Below are 16,300 nucleotides of genomic sequence, written 5' to 3' on the forward strand. Positions count from 1 at the left end.
CCCGCGCGCCCCGACGCCCCGCCTGCGCCGCGGGCCCGAGTAGTGGGCGCGGGGCGGCCCGCTCGGCTCCTCCGCACCCGCTCCCCGCTCGGGCCGAGGCGCCGCGGCCGCGCGCCCCTCCTGGAGGAGGAGGAGGAAGGAGGCGGGAGGAGGAGTTGCCGAGAGGAGAAGGCGAGCGCGGCAGTCGCGCCGGCGCTGGGCGAGGAAGCGGAGCCGGGCCGCCTCCGGAAAATGGCTCCAAAGGTTAAATGAAGCAGGAAAAATACATAGATGCAGCCTTGCAGCCTCTCCAGATGTTTGGGGATAATATTCCAGATAGAAATATTGATCCCTTGGATTAGGTAACTAGTCATAATGAAGAAAATTAGTCTTAAAACCTTACGGAAATCTTTTAACTTGAATAAAAGTAAAGAAGAAACTGATTTCATGGTAGTACAACAACCATCGCTAGCCAGTGACTTTGGAAAAGATGATTCCTTATTTGGTAGCTGCTATGGTAATGATATGGCCAGCTGCGATATCAACGGTGAAGATGAAAAAAGCGGAAAAAACAAATCAAAAAGCGATAGCCTGATGGGTACGCTAAAAAGGCGGCTTTCTGCAAAACAGAAGTCAAAAGGCAAGGCGGGCACACCCTCTGGGAGCTCTGCCGATGAGGACACCTTCTCCTCCTCCTCAGCACCCATAGTCTTTAAAGGCGTGAGAGCTCAGAGGCCGATAAGGTCCACCTCGCTCCGCAGCCATCACTACAGTCCCACGCCCTGGCCTCTGCGGCCCACAAACTCCGAAGAGACCTGCATCAAGATGGAGGTGAGAGTCAAGGCCTTGGTTCACTCTTCCAGCCCGAGTCCAGCCCTGAATGGCGTCCGGAAGGATTTCCACGACCTCCAGTCTGAGACCACGTGCCAGGAGCAAGCCAATTCACTGAAGAGCTCGGCTTCTCATAATGGAGACCTGCATCTTCACCTGGATGAACATATGCCTGTCGTTATTGGACTTATGCCTCAGGACTACATTCAGTATACTGTGCCTTTAGATGAGGGGATGTATCCTTTGGAAGGATCACGGAGCTATTGTCTGGACAGCTCTTCTCCCATGGAAGTCTCTGCGGTTCCTCCTCAAGTGGGAGGGCGCGCTTTCCCCGAGGATGAGAGTCAGGTAGACCAGGACCTAGTTGTCGCCCCAGAGATCTTTGTGGATCAGTCCGTGAATGGCTTGTTGATTGGCACCACGGGAGTCATGTTGCAGAGCCCGAGAGCGGGTCACGATGATGTCCCTCCACTCTCACCATTGCTACCTCCAATGCAGAATAATCAAATCCAAAGGAACTTCAGTGGACTCACTGGCACAGAAGCCCACGTGGCTGAAAGTATGCGCTGTCATTTGAATTTTGATCCGAACTCTGCTCCTGGGGTTGCAAGAGTTTATGACTCAGTGCAAAGTAGTGGTCCCATGGTTGTGACAAGCCTTACAGAGGAGCTGAAAAAACTTGCAAAGCAAGGATGGTACTGGGGACCAATCACACGTTGGGAGGCAGAAGGGAAGCTAGCAAACGTGCCAGATGGTTCTTTTCTTGTTCGGGACAGTTCTGACGACCGTTACCTTTTAAGCTTGAGCTTTCGCTCCCATGGTAAAACACTTCACACTAGAATTGAGCACTCAAATGGTAGGTTTAGCTTTTATGAACAGCCAGATGTGGAAGGACATACGTCCATAGTTGATCTAATTGAGCATTCAATCAGGGACTCTGAAAATGGAGCTTTTTGTTATTCAAGGTCTCGGCTGCCTGGATCTGCAACTTACCCCGTCAGACTGACCAACCCAGTGTCCCGGTTCATGCAGGTGCGCTCGTTGCAGTACCTGTGTCGTTCTGTTATACGTCAGTATACCAGAATAGACTTAATTCAGAAACTGCCTTTGCCAAACAAAATGAAGGATTATTTACAGGAGAAGCACTACTGAAAGATTGAGAACCCTGCATCTTGCACTTTGGGAATAAGAACAAGAGATTGAAATACAGTTTACAAACTTTTCATTGCCATCAAAATCTTTTGCTGCCATAACTATTTCAGTTTTATGTGTAAAAGAGTCATCAGTTTGTTTAGGGGTGGGGAAGTGTCAGCAAGGTGTCTTGGGTTTATTTTGGTTCTTTAAAAAAGGGAAGTCTTGAGGTTTTAGAGGTGTGAATTATGTTTCATCAATGTGCAGAATAATCACAATGTGAATTATTAAATTCTCCTCAATGCCCCCCCCCGCCCAGTCCTTTGCTGCTATCCACTGTGATTTTTATGCATTAAAAGCACATTTCATGTGTATTCAACCCTAAGTAAAGTTGAATGAAACTTAACAGAATGGAAATTGCTATGTCTTTTTAAATGGTCCATTTTCAAAAGACAGTGTTGAATAAACATACCTGCGTGATAAAACACAGAATTTACATATACACTGAAGATGAGTTTTTAATCTCTTACTTTAAAAAGATTTATTTAGAATCGTGAATTGACATAATCTTGGGTAATGGAACGGAGATCTGCAACATATCTTTTAACAACACTTTTTTCTAAATTATTTCTAAAGTTGTGCTAATTCTTTTGGTTGTGAAAAGTTGAGTTTTTCTGTTGCCTTCGTTTTCATCTTCTAGTTTGTCTATTTTAATAAATGGCCTTACATTAAAAAATTGTAAAGAAGTGTATACCATCAAATTAGAAATTGTTGCCTTTTCTGTAATTAAACTCGGGTACAAATTGGCATAACATGAAAACCTATGGAACTAGAATTATTATTAAAGAAATATTAGATGAAAAAAAAAATATCACCTCAGATTAAATTTCTCAGGTATCTTTTCTGGTTCCATTTCTATATATATTTTAAAGATTTTTGATGCTGTTTGTATGCTTTTCTCTAGGATTGTGTCTGCTATTATGGCAGAGGAATACCCTTTAAAAAATTCTTGAGAATTATAGATGAAGTACGGTTTCTCATCAATTTATGTTTATTTGTTTACTGTTGAGATTGAATTTATTTTTTGCAATTATTTTTAACAAGAGCAATACAACAATAGTACTGATAGTACTGATAAAAGAAAATCCTGAAATAACACTATAGCTATTGTGATAGGCACCATTCTATAGATTTACATTTATTAAGACGCTTAGACCTCAGAATCACCCTAAGAGGTAAGTACTGTTGTTATCCCCATTTCACAGATGAGGAAACTAAAGTTAAATAAGTTAGTGAGCTGTAAGAGGCAGAGTGAGGATTCAAAACCAGCCATTGTGGCCCCAGAGTGTGTGTTCTTAACAACTCTACCATTTTGCATTTTGATATTGAGAACAGGAAAGAAAATGCAGTTTAGGATCCCAGTGGCCTTACAATGCTATTTCCAGGCCCTCTGGAGTCCTGTGTGCTTCCTTGCCTCTAGAGTAATGGGCTGCCTCTACATTATCAAGCGTTACCCTTGGTTTTTCTTGTCGTTGCAATTTGATTTTATCAAAAGAACAAACCTCAGTACTGTTTTGATTTAGACCTGTTTAAAGATGGATTCTTATTTAATTGTCAGACTTTTATTGCACAATATTTAACAGCTGTTGAGGAGGTAGTCACTGTAATCAAATACGCTCTTACTCGAAAGACAAGGCTGATAAGATAAGTTTGTTGGAATGAAGCAATCCACTTAAAAGTGTAGATGTGGCAGTATTTCTTTTTTAAGTTTTCCAAATAAGAATAGATTGTCTAAGCCAAGTAATCACAGAAGTTGTGATTAAACATTCCTCAAAAATCGCCCACATTTCATGAAATCGTCACTTTTAACAGGTCTAGCAAAAGTTGAAGTCTGGTTGTCTTGCATGGAGGCTTGGGTGTACAGAACACAACGGTCTGTTATAGAACTTAATAATCCATATTCATTCATTCAGTGTTGTATATAAATGCAGCTAGCTGCCAGGTACCTTTCCAATTCGGGGGATACGGACTGTATGCATGTGTGTGGTATGTGTATGTGTGTAGGTGTGTATGTATGTTACAGAAAAAATGCTATGGAGAAAAATATAAAGAGGTAAAGTATGTTGGTTGAGGTGAGTTAGGATTGTCATTTTATATGTGATGATAAATTGGCTTTCTTGATAAAATAACATTTGAGCAAAGATCTAAAAAAGTGTGGGAGCAAACCATCTGCATATCTAAGGAAAGCAAGTTCCAGGCACAGGAAACATCTCATGCAAAGGTGTTGAAAAAGGAGTGTGCTTGGGTATCCAGGGAGTAGTGGTCACGCAGTGAGGTCCAAGAACAGGGAGTGGGGTAGTTGTGGGAAATGAGATTTGAGAGGGAGAAGGGGCAGATAAGGTACAGAATTTCCCTCTGGGTGTGAGGAGACCCACGAAAGAAGTCCAAGCTCCAAATTATATTTAACAGTATCTCTGGCAAAAATAAACTGGTGGGGGAGCCGCAAAAATGAAAAGGGGACCAGGAAAGAGTTGATAGTATTTCAGAACAGGGTGGTAGGAATGGAGGTGGGATAACCTGGATATATTTTAAAAGTAGAGTGCTGAGGATTTACTATTGGAATAGATATGGAAGGAGAGAAAAAGAGGAGTAAAGGGTAACTCCAAAGTTATTGGCTCCAGCACTGGAAGGGTGAAATGCCGAGACTGGAAAGAGTACAAGAGGAGAAAATTGGGTGTGAGACGAGAGGGAATCAGCTCAGTTTGGGACATAGTGAAATTGAGGTATCTATTAGATATACAAATTATTTTAATAAGATCCAGGTACTATGAATCTTATGGATATTATGGATCTTATGGATAAGTTCCTTATCTTAAGGAACTATGGAATGACAATACAAAACATATTTTATAGGGTTATTTTTTAAATCATGTATACTTTACAAAGGTCTCAAATTCTTTTGAAAGTAGTCTGATATAAACAAGACATAATAAATTCAGTCAATCAATATAATTCTGGAAAATTATTTTTAAAAAATTTTTTAACTTTTCTGAGCACATAGTAGGTCTATATATTTATGGAGTACGTGAGATACTTTGATACAGGCATGCGTTGTGTAATAATCACATCATGGTAAATGGGGTATCTAGCTCCTCAAACGTTTATTCTTTGTGTTACAAACAATCCAGTTATACTCTTTTAGTTACTTTAAAATGCTAACTTATTATTATTTATTAAATTATTATTCACCCTGTTGTGCTATCAAATACTAGGTCTTACTCATTCTTTCTAACTACTTCCTGTAGCCGTTAACAATTGCCACTATCCGCCCTCACCTGCCCCAGACCCCACTACCTTCCCCAGCCTCTGATAACCATCCTTCTACCCTCTGTCTCCATGTGTTCAATTGTTTTAATTTTTAGCTCCCACAAATAAGCGAGAATATGCGAAGTTTGTCTTTCTGTAGCTGGCTTCTTTCACTTAGCACAATGACCTTCAGTCCCATCCATGTTGCTGCAAATGACAGGATCTCCTCCTTTTTTATGCCTGAATAGTACTCCATTGTATACATGTACTACGTTTTCTTTACACATTCGTCTGTTGATGGCCACTTAGTTTGCTTCCAAATCTCGACTACTGTCAATAATGCTGCCATAAGCATGGGAGCACAGATATCTCTTGGACATACTCATATATAACCAGTAGTGGGCTTGCTGGATTGTATTCTAGCTCTGTTTTTAGTTTTTTGAGGAACCTCCAAACAGTTCTCCATAGTGATTGTACTAATTTACATTCCCACCAACAGTGCATGAGAGTTCCCTTTTCTTCTTATCCTTGCCAGCATTTGTTATTGCCTGTCTTCTGGATAAAAGCCATTTTAACTGGGGTGATACAGTATCTCATTGTACTTTTGATTTGCACTTCTCTGATGGTTCCTGATGTTGAGCACCTTTTCATATACCTGCTTGCCATTTGTATGTCTTCCTTTGAGAAATGTCTATTCAGAAATTTTGTCTATTTTTAAATCAGATTATTAGATTTTTTCCTATAGAGTTGTTTGAGCCCCTTATATATTCTGGTTATTACTCCCTTGTCAGATGGATAGTTTACAAATATTTTCTCCCATTCTGTGGGTTGTCTCTTTGCTTTGTTGGTTGTTTCCTTTGCTGTGAAGAAGCTTTTTAACTTGGTAGGGCAAGATATATGGGTCTAGTTTCATTCTTCTGCATATGGATATCCAGTTTTCTAAGCACCATTTATTGAAGAGACTGTCTTTTTCCCAATATATGTCGTTGGCACTATTTTCGAAAACAAGTCCACTGTAGGTGTGTGGATTTGTTTCTGGGTTTCTTATTCTGTTCCAGCGGTCTATGTCTCTGTTTTTATGCCAATACCATACTGTTTTGGTTACGGTAGCTCTGTAGTATAATTTGAAGTCAGGTATGTGATTCCTCCAGTTTTGTTCTTTTTGCACAGAATACATGTGGCTATTCTGGGTCTTTTGTTACTCTATGTAACTTTTACGATTTTTTCTATTTCTGTCAAGAATGGCATTGGCATTTTGATAAGGATTGTAAATTTGTAGATTTCTTTGGGTTGTATGGACATTTTAACAATATTTATTCTTCCAATCCATGAACATGGAATATCTTTTCAGTTTTTGTGTGTCCTCTTCAATTTCTTTCATCAGCATTTTATAGTTTGCCTTTTATAGATCTTTTACTTATTAGGTTAAATGGTTTCCTAGGTATTTTATATTACTTGTAGCTATTATAAATAGGATTGGTCTCTTGATTTCTTTTTCACATTGTTCACTGTTGGCATACATGAACGCTACTGCTTTTTGTATTTTGATTTCGTATCTTGCAACTTGACAGAATTCTTTGTCAGTTCCAGTCGTTTTTTGGTGGAGTCTTTAGGTTTTTCCAAATATAAGATCATATCATCTGCAAACAAGGATAATTTGACTGTTTCCTTTCCAGTTTAGATGCTTTTGGTGTGAGGAGACCCACAAAAGAAGTCCAAGCTCCAAATTATATTTAACAGTATCTCTGGCAAAAATAAACTGGTGGGGGAGTGGCAAAAATGGAAAGGGGACCAGGCAAGAGTTGATAGTATTTCAGAAAAGGGTGGTAGGAACGGAGGTGGGATAACCTGGATAAGCTGAGGATTTACTATTGGAATAGATATGGGAGGAGATAAAAAGAGGATTGAAGGATAACTCCAAAGTTATTGGCTCCAGCACTGGAACGGTGGATCGCCGAGATTGGAAAGAGTACAAGAGGAGAAAATTGGGTGTGAAGCGAGAGGGAATTAGTTCAGTTTGGGACATAGTGAAATTGAGGTACCTATTAGATATACAAATTATTTTCTTAATAAGATCCAGGTACTATGAATCTTATAGATATTATGGATCTTATCAGTACTATCAGTACTATTATTGTATTGCTCTTGTTATAAACAATTGCAAAAAATAAATTCAATCTCAACAGTAAACAAACATAAATTGATGAGAAACCATCCTTCATCTACAATTCTCAAGAATTTTTTAAAGGGTATTCCTCTGCCATACTAGCAGACACAATCCTAGAGGAAAACATACAAACAGCATCAAAAATCTTTAAAATATATATAGAAATGGAACCAGAAAAGATACCTGAGAAACTTAATCTGAGGTAATAGAGACTTACACAACAATTTAAATACATTGATGTTTATCAGGTTTTTTTGTTGGTGGTTGGTTTTGTTTTGTTTTTTGAGACGGAGTCTTGCTCTGTGGCCCAGGCTGGGGTGTAGTGGCGTGATCTCAGCTCACTGCAACCTCTGCCTCCTAGGTTTAAGTGATTCTCCTGCCTCAGCCTCCAGACTAGCTAGGATTACAAGCACTGGCCGCTATGACTGGCTAATTTTTGTATTTTATATTAGTAGAGACAGGTTTGTAAATTAGTAGAGACAGGGTTTCACCATGTTGGCCAGGCTGGCTCTGAACTTCTGACCTCAAACGATCCGTCCGCCTTGGCCTCCCAAAGTGTTGGGATTACAGGCATGAGCCACTGCGCCCAGCCTATCAGTTATTTATTATAGTGACAATATAGAGATAAATTAAATATCAAATACTAGGGGATTAACTGTCAAGAACTAGGAAGTGCTTGAAATTTGAACCTGCTTACAACCTAACGAGTAGCCTCCCAGTGTTTCATATGCTGGCAGAAGACACAAGACTTCTGAGTCAGAGACAAAGGACATTCATATTCTCTGTACACCAGGAGGGAGAAGCTTTATCTTCATATTGACTCTCCACGCTCCCCCTCCCAAGTCTAAGGGGCAATATGGAGCAGTCCATATGGATGCTGCATAGAGCAGGGCTCTGAGTCCTAGATGAAGAACCTTAGAGACTCAGAGTTTAAGAAATGCCCATCACATAAACAGGATGCAAGTAATCGTTTGTGAGGATGACATTATCTTTATTACCCTGGACAGCAAATAAATCTGCCCTCTGCTACTAAGGAAGAAGCTATTCCTCTCTTTCAAGGCTGTTCACTATAAAATCATCCTTGAAAAGATAGTATAGAATAAAAGTGCAAAACTGCAAAAGGCCATGGAGAATTGCCTCCAGACACTAAATAATGTATGGTCATCATCATAATGTGGACTATGTGGTTATAAAAAAAAATCACTTTCCAGAAGGTTTAATAAAATGAGAAAAATATTTTGACATATTAAAAAACAGGTTCTCATTCCCCAAAACTATACACACACACACACACCCCACAGAGAAAATGGACATGATTTTCTTTTAAATTACACTGTTTTATATATGTAAAGAAAAACGTTAATATATACACAGCATTTTTTCTGGATTTTGAAATTATGCAGAATTACTATTTTCTTTCTGCTCCTTTGAACTAAATTTTCTGTAATGTATGACTTTTATAGTCAGAAAAAGGCTTTCTAGAAAATATACATAGATATGACACAAAAAGCACAAGTGACAAAAGAAAAAATAAGTTGGACTTCATCAAAATTAAAAACTTTTTGTGCTTCAAGAGACAACAAAACAGTGAGAAGAAAACCTACAGAATGGGAGGAAACTTTTACAACTCATATAACTGACTAAGGATTTGTATCCAGATTACATAATTTTGCAACCCAATAATTTAAAAAAAATAACTCAAGAAAGAAACCAAGGAATTGAATAAGCATTTCTCCAAAAAAGACAGGAAAATGGTTGATAAGCACATGAAAACATGCTCAATATCATTAGTCATTAGAAAAACACAAATCAAAACCAGGATGAGATACCACTTCACACCCACCTGAATGGCTAAAATAAAAAACCATGACAAGTGTCAGTGATGATATGGAAAAACTGGAACCCTTACACATTATTGTCGGGGTTCTGAAATAGTGCAGCCACTTTGGAAAACAATTTGGCAGTGCCTTAAAATGATAACCACAAAGTTGCTATACGATTCACCAATTCTGTTCTCAGAGAAATGAAATTCTATCCAAGAGAAATACAAACATATGTCCACACAAAAACTTATCACCGAAGTTCATAGCAGCATTATTCATAATTGCCAAAAAATCTCCCTCAACTGATAAATGTATAAATAAAATGCAGGATTAGGCAAAGAACAGATAAAATGAAATGAAGTACTGATACATGCTACAACTTAGACAAACCTTAAAAACATTAAGTGAAAAGAAGAGGTCCCAAAAGGCCACATATTGTATGATTAAATTTAAAATGTCCAGAAAAACATATATAGAGATAGAATGTATATTTAGTAGTTACCTTGGGTGGGGTGAGGGAGAAATGGAGACTGATTGCTAATGGGTATAGTGTTTCTCTTTGGAGTAATGAAAATGTTCTGAAATTAGATAATGATGATGGTGGTACAACTCTGTGAATATACAAAAAAATCACAAAATTGCATACTTTAGAAAGGTAAATTTTATGCTACGTAAATTATACTTCAATAAAGCTATTGAAATACACACACTATACACACACACTAAATCACCCATTATTAAAATGGGGAAAATATAAATAGATAATTCAAAAAGTAACAAAATGGTCAGTAAACATATTTTTGGAAAAACTTCAACCTCGCTAGTAAAAAAAATACACTAAAAGAATGAAGTGCTATTCTCCCCTTTAAATTAGCAAAAAATAACCTTAAATAATAAAGCAATGGTATAGTAAGAAACATAGTCTATATTCTATTAATGAAAGTGTTAAATGACATAACGTTTTTGGAAAGTCATTTGGTAATATACACCAACAATAAAACTATTCATCTTCTTTGACATAGTAATTCCATCTAGGGTTCTATTCTAGGGAAGAAATCACATGCAGATAATAATGAGATGTTCATCAGGACATTATTATAATAGCCCTAAAATGGGGAAATGGTAAATATAATGAAATTTCCATAGGATTAAAAAAAAAGCCCCACATAATCTTCTAAAAGTATGTTTTGAACACTGAAATATGGTATGTTTAAAGAAGCAAACTACAAAATTGAACTGGGTGATCCTAAATTTCTAAGCAAACAATGTTTAGTGCACGCAAAGAAAAAAAACACCAGAAGAAAATGTACCTAAATATTAAAAGTGGCTAATTTCTACATGTAGTCCATATTACTTTTATAACCAGAAAATTATTATTTGCTGAAGGAAGATAAAAGAAGAGATAACCCTTGGAGCTGACAGTATACTGACAGTGAATGATCAAGAGAAGGCAAACCTCATGGATCTGCTGATGTCCATCTATCACAGACAGAACTTGAAAATGAGATCACTATTTGCCCATGGTGAAAACAGAATTGTATAATTATAAGTTGTTGAGTTCAACACTAATTCTGGCAGGTTTCTAAAATGAGTTATTTAATGGACCTTTGTGTGAACCTAAAAAGTGGAAACCATCAATCAGCAAGAACATCATGGATTCGCCGTCATTATTTCAGAAGACTTCCTTTCTTTCTTTGATGAGCTCTTTGGCGACGTGATGAAGGACAAACTTATCAACTGCTAGATGACATCAAACTGAGAGAACTACTGAATCTGCTATTAGGATCAAGATCCTGAGAGATGGGGGAAAGTGGCTTAAGGAGTCACTTCTGCTCTTGGATAAGATAATGAATGAGGTAATAGAAAGCAAGCTGATTAAACAGTGGATGGTACCAAACTGACAGGAACAGCAGATGTGTATCAGCATCCAAAAAAGAGTAGGAGATAAGCAAAAGTCTAAATTCAATGAGATAATATTCAACGTAGGTAAGTATAAGATATTATCATCAAGTCTAACTACTAATGGGTAACTTGATGGGCATCATCAAGTTTAACTACTAATGGGCTAACTACTAATGGATTTCTTTTGGGGGTGATAAAAGTGTTCTAAAACCAGACGGTGGTGATGGCTGCACAATATGTAAATATACTAAAACCACTGAATTGTGCATTTTAATAAAAATGGTGAACTTTACATTATTTGAATTTTATCTCATTAAATATATATAATTGCAAAATATGTTTCATATATATCTCATATATTATGTCAGATACACTGACATCCAGAAATATTTCACACTAATACTATAGGATCCACAACACTGTCAAGTAGTATTGTATACAACTGTACAATGCATAAGAGGCCTGGATTACTAAAGCAAATTCTTAAAAATAAAGTAATGAGGCTGGGCACAGTGGCTCACACCTGCAATCCCAGCACTTTGGGAGGCCAAGGCAAGTGGATCACCCGAGGTCAGGAGTTCAAGACCAGTCTGGCCAACATAGTGAAACCCTTGTCTCTACTAAAAATCTAAAAATTACCTAGGTGCAGCAGCACGTGCCTGTAGCCCCAGCTACTCGGGAGGCTGAGGCAGGAGAATGACCTGAACCCAGGAGATGGAGTGAAGTTTCAGTGAGCCAAGATCACACCACTGCACTCCAGCCTGGGCCACAGAGCAAGACTCTGCCTCAAAAACAAACAAACAAACAAAAAGTAATGAATTAATTATGCATTCTTCACTAATTCAATTGTGAATTTATTTACTGCATGCTCAGCTGGTCCCAAGCACTGTGTTAGGTGCTATAGATACAAAGGGTGAACAAAATATAATCCCTACCATTACAGGACTTCCATCAAGCAGGGGAGCTTGACATTAAATGAACATAACTCAAATAAATTTAACAATTGTAATGAGGAACCTAAGGGGAAAACACAAGTGTTATGATAAAATACAACAGGCAGATCTGATTTAGATGGGGGAGTTGGACAATAGCCTGAGAAATCACAATTTGAAACTAGAAAGATGAGGTATTTAGCCAGGTGAAGATTGAGAACTAACGTCCCCCCAGATGGAACAGCAGTGCAAAAGTCCCGAGGCAGAAAAGAACTGGTCCCATTGGAGAACTCTGTGAAGACAAGTTGTGATCAGAGGGTTGTGGATAAGAAGATGATCGTCACAAAACGAGGCTGGAGAAGTAGGAAGGGCTCAGTCTACAAAGCGCCTTACGAGCCGTTCTGAGGATTCTCACTTTATATCCTGAGTACAAAGGGAAGCCACGTAGGAAATTTAGCAGGGAAGTAGCATGATCAATTTGAGACATAAAAGCATCATCCAGGCCCCTCTGTGAGAAAGGGATTAGAAAAGAGCAAAAAAAAATAAATCAGGAGACCAGTCAGGGTCAGACTAGGGGGTAGGTGTAGAAAGGAAGAGAAGACATTTGCAAGGTCTGTTTTGGAGGTTATCACGTATTCTATTTCATAAGTCAAATTTACACATATGGGAAAAATGCCTTCCAGAAAGACGAAAGCATATAAAGTAGAAATCACTTACCAGGATCCTGGACACATTTGCCTCAATCTAGTACCAAACTAAATCCTACAAACACTTCAAGCTACTTCCATGAGCCCTGAATTCTTTTCATTTAATTAAGCAGCACTTGAACACAAATTATGCCTAAACTTCCAGCAAGTTTTCAGAGTGGCAAAGAAACCCAGACAGTGAAGTAGAAACCTAGAAGTTCACTGGGATGAGTACAGGTAATACTTGGTGTCCCCCCTTTAACCCAACTGCAAACCAGCCTGTCCTTGGAACTTTTTTTTCCCCTCTAGAGGAACCATTCTGGAAGGGAAGCACTCCGCTTAGCATATGCTCTGTTAAAGGCTTCAGTTAAACATACATGCACCCCTAGAAAGAAATATGTGCAAAGCATTCCAGATTATGCACGTGCATCTGTCTCTTTAAACTGCACTCCAGAGACTAAAGCAGAACACAGAGGCTGTCATGGATATTACACAGTCTACAGCGAGTGAATGACTTCCATTGTAATACAAAAGCAACTGTACATTATACATGCATACAATTCTTTTCCTCTTAAAACTCTACTACCCACACAGTAAATATTGCTTTAAACCCACAGTGGGCCAGATAAACAAACTTTGTATACACTCCTTGCAAACCCAAGACATGAAACCATGAAATCGTAGGAAATTTACCTATAGTTTCACCAAGTATAATGGAAGCAAACAATAAAGATGAATATGACCAGTAACAATTATATATTTAACTCTGCAAGCTCTGTAAGTAATATTGTTCTCTTTTTCATTTAGACTGTGAAAATTAATTTTGCCCTTAAAAATGTAAAACAAAAGGAGGATGTTATTTAACCTCAAGGAATCATTTATCTTTGACCGTTGTTATTGTTTTCAGCTTCTTTAGGGTTGTAATTATTTATTACAATATATATTTATACAACTACATGACCACTGTTGAAAATGCTCCTAGTCCTCCTTAAGTCCTTCCATGTTAAGACGGCTCTTCTAAGAAGGCTTCCCTTGACCTTGAGGGCAGAGTTGATCCCCTATTCAGTCTCCCTCTCTACCCACTGCACCTTGCACATGTCTCTATCATACACTGACATATTTACAACTGCCTCCCCTTAGAGATTGTGAGTTCCTGGATGCTTCCAGCACTTAACACAGAGCCTGGCACATGAAAGGTTCTAAATGCTTGTAGAATAAAATAAATGAATAAATGAATGCGATCCATCCAAACTCTATAATTTCTTATTTTTTTCACCAGCATTATCCCAAATGTTAATGACTCACCCAATTCAGTAACACTTCAGACAATTTTCCATTTTCCCCCAATTTCTTTCCATTTCCAGATAAATAAGGATTTCTGACTTCAAGTACTGCACTGCTTAGAGGGTATCCATAAACACCAGTTTTAAGAGTAAGTGAGAACACTGCTTGCAACTCAGGTTCACATGTGACTTTGTACCAGGTGGCTTTGTATATTGAACAGAAAAGGCCTTGACTCCCCCAAATTCATATTCTCCAACAAAGTGGCATCCACTGCCATGTCACCTTATCATTCTTGCTATCAATATCCACAACAGCTATCACTTTTACAAACGGCCCCCTTCATCATGGAAGGAGGAAGAATGCCCTTGGCAAGGGCAGAGTCCATGAGTTAAATTCATCCTTCTGGAATAAATTATTTAGTACCACTTAAACTCTGAAAGCTTTGAGCCACCTATTCTGTAGTTTGTAGCATTGTCTTCTAAGTTTACAATTTCCTGATTGTGAAGCGACAACTTAATTCCCTAGTGCAAAATCAATACAATTTAAATTTACTGTCGGAACTGACATTCTCCAGCAAACTAAAAGATTTCTTCTTCCAATGACATGAGATCATTTTAATCTGCTTTTACAAAAAGGTACTCAGGAACTATTCCAAAATTTAGGAATCAATTCTTGCTGGCCATAAAGCAATTGCCCCCACCCCTCTTAAATGTGTGGGATCCCTGGAACCACCTGAGCTATGGCCTAGCTCTGACCTGACCTAGCTTTGACCTGTCAGGGGCCTACATTTTGAATGGAAGTTCATCCTGCAAAAACGCAAGGGAGCTGTGGTGGTAGTAACAACAGACAGCCAATAGGGTTTTTAAACATATTCTTTCACTCGTTTAGGGTTTTTATCAGGCAGTAACGTCGATCATCATTTTCATTCTAAATTAGATTATCAGTACAACTGAGTAGGAAGATTTGGTACAGCGATCAACGTTTCCAATGTTAATTTACTGGAGTGATCCGGGACCATTTGCTTTTGTTGATTAGCAAAAGCTGGTGTTGTTAAAACACAACAGTGCATGACGAATCCGTAAGCTGCATCCTTTTCTCTAACGAACAAAACGGACTGGAAAAGGCAAGAACACACCATCATTCAAACTACAATGAATATTGATTATCCGTTCTGTGTAAGGCCCCTTGCAGCTGCTACGCTGAGGATGAGGATGGGGACTGGGAAGGCCGAGCCGGGTGGGCCTGACACCCTAGATTTAACAAGCTTCCAAGCGCAGGAGCCCATCTGCATTCAGCTCGTTTTCCTTGCACCTGTCACCGAAAGGCTTATTTCCCTTTCAACTACTCTGAGCGGCCAACAGCTAAAAGAGAAAGCCTTGAGCCAGGAGAAAGAAGGGTTGATCAACACCCAGTTACTAGCAGACAACTGAGGTTCCCTCCCGTTCACCTTTGTGTCCACTGCGCTCCCCCAAAAAACAAGAGGTCAGACCCAGCAGCAGCTAAGGCTAGGCCTGGGAGGCAGCAAGAGAACGACCGGGCTCGCAGGCACCCCGGGATGCTCAGGCAGTGCCTGCTCCTCCCTCGCCCGCGGTCCAGGCTCCGCCGGCGCCCCGCAAAAAAGTCGGCCTCCCGCGCGCTCAGCATCCCTCCTCCTCCTCCCCCATCTCCTCCCGTCTCTCCTCCGCCCGCGCTGGTGCCACCAACCTTGGGCGTGCGGATGTGCTCCATGGCTGGCCCACGTCTGCAGGGTCCCGGGCGGGCGCGGCCTCACGCACCTGCGCGCGTCTGCGGCGCGATGGGAGGGGCGCGGGGAGGGGGCTTCGCGCCCGGGAGTGGGCGGGACGCGGTCTTGGCTCCGCCCCCAGGTGTTCCGCGCGCGGCGTGCGGACCCGGGGCTCCCGCGCGGCCCTAGAGAGCCCACCTCCGCGCCTGCGCCCACCTGCGTCGCCGCCGCGACGCTCCTCTGCCTGGGGTTGCCGAGGCGAGGGCTGCACGGTCTCTCTTAACAGGGGCAGCCGGCGGAGCACTATACGGCCACTGTTCTCCAAGACACAAAGAGGGCCTTGTTTTGGGTGTGGCCTCCTGGCAGAGAGATGGGGAGTACAGGCTGCTCCACACCGTCCCTGGGCTTCCTTCTAGGGCGTCCTAGGATAGGTAGGATTTCAGGGTGGGGCAGAAAGGAAGGCTGCCACAGACACTCTAGACCCAGGACGGTCTTGTAGGCTCAATGTGTGTGTTTCATCCCAGGCGCGGCCGGCA

General features: G+C 40.2%; 2 protein-coding genes across 3 annotated transcripts in view; one reads left to right on the forward strand and one right to left on the reverse strand.

Annotated features, from left to right (window-relative positions):
- MTMR7 (myotubularin related protein 7) overlaps nt 1-15,967 on the reverse strand; it is a 119,470-nt gene extending 103,503 nt beyond the window's left edge. For both annotated transcript variants that reach the window (XM_031014053.3, XM_055349131.2), the window contains exon 1: nt 15,746-15,967. In XM_031014053.3, coding sequence (XP_030869913.2) covers nt 15,746-15,769 — 24 coding nt within the window. In that variant the 5' untranslated portion in view covers nt 15,770-15,967. The remainder of the gene's footprint in view (nt 1-15,745) is intronic.
- Nucleotides 13-2,810, forward strand: LOC115935618 (suppressor of cytokine signaling 6-like). The gene has a single exon (XM_031014059.3). The coding sequence runs from the start codon at nt 355-357 to the stop codon at nt 1,960-1,962; it is 1,608 nt and encodes a 535-aa protein (XP_030869919.3). The 5' UTR covers nt 13-354; the 3' UTR covers nt 1,963-2,810.
- Nucleotides 15,968-16,300: the final 333 nt, after the last annotated feature.

The sequence above is a fragment of the Gorilla gorilla genome, chromosome 7, assembly GCF_029281585.2.
Source record: "Gorilla gorilla gorilla isolate KB3781 chromosome 7, NHGRI_mGorGor1-v2.1_pri, whole genome shotgun sequence".
NCBI classification, from domain to species: domain Eukaryota; kingdom Metazoa; phylum Chordata; class Mammalia; order Primates; family Hominidae; genus Gorilla; species Gorilla gorilla.

Coding starts and splice junctions, on each gene's coding strand:
- LOC115935618 (XM_031014059.3), top strand. CDS start 355: ATGAAGAAAATTAGTCTTAAAACCTTACGGAAATCTTTTAACTTGAAT.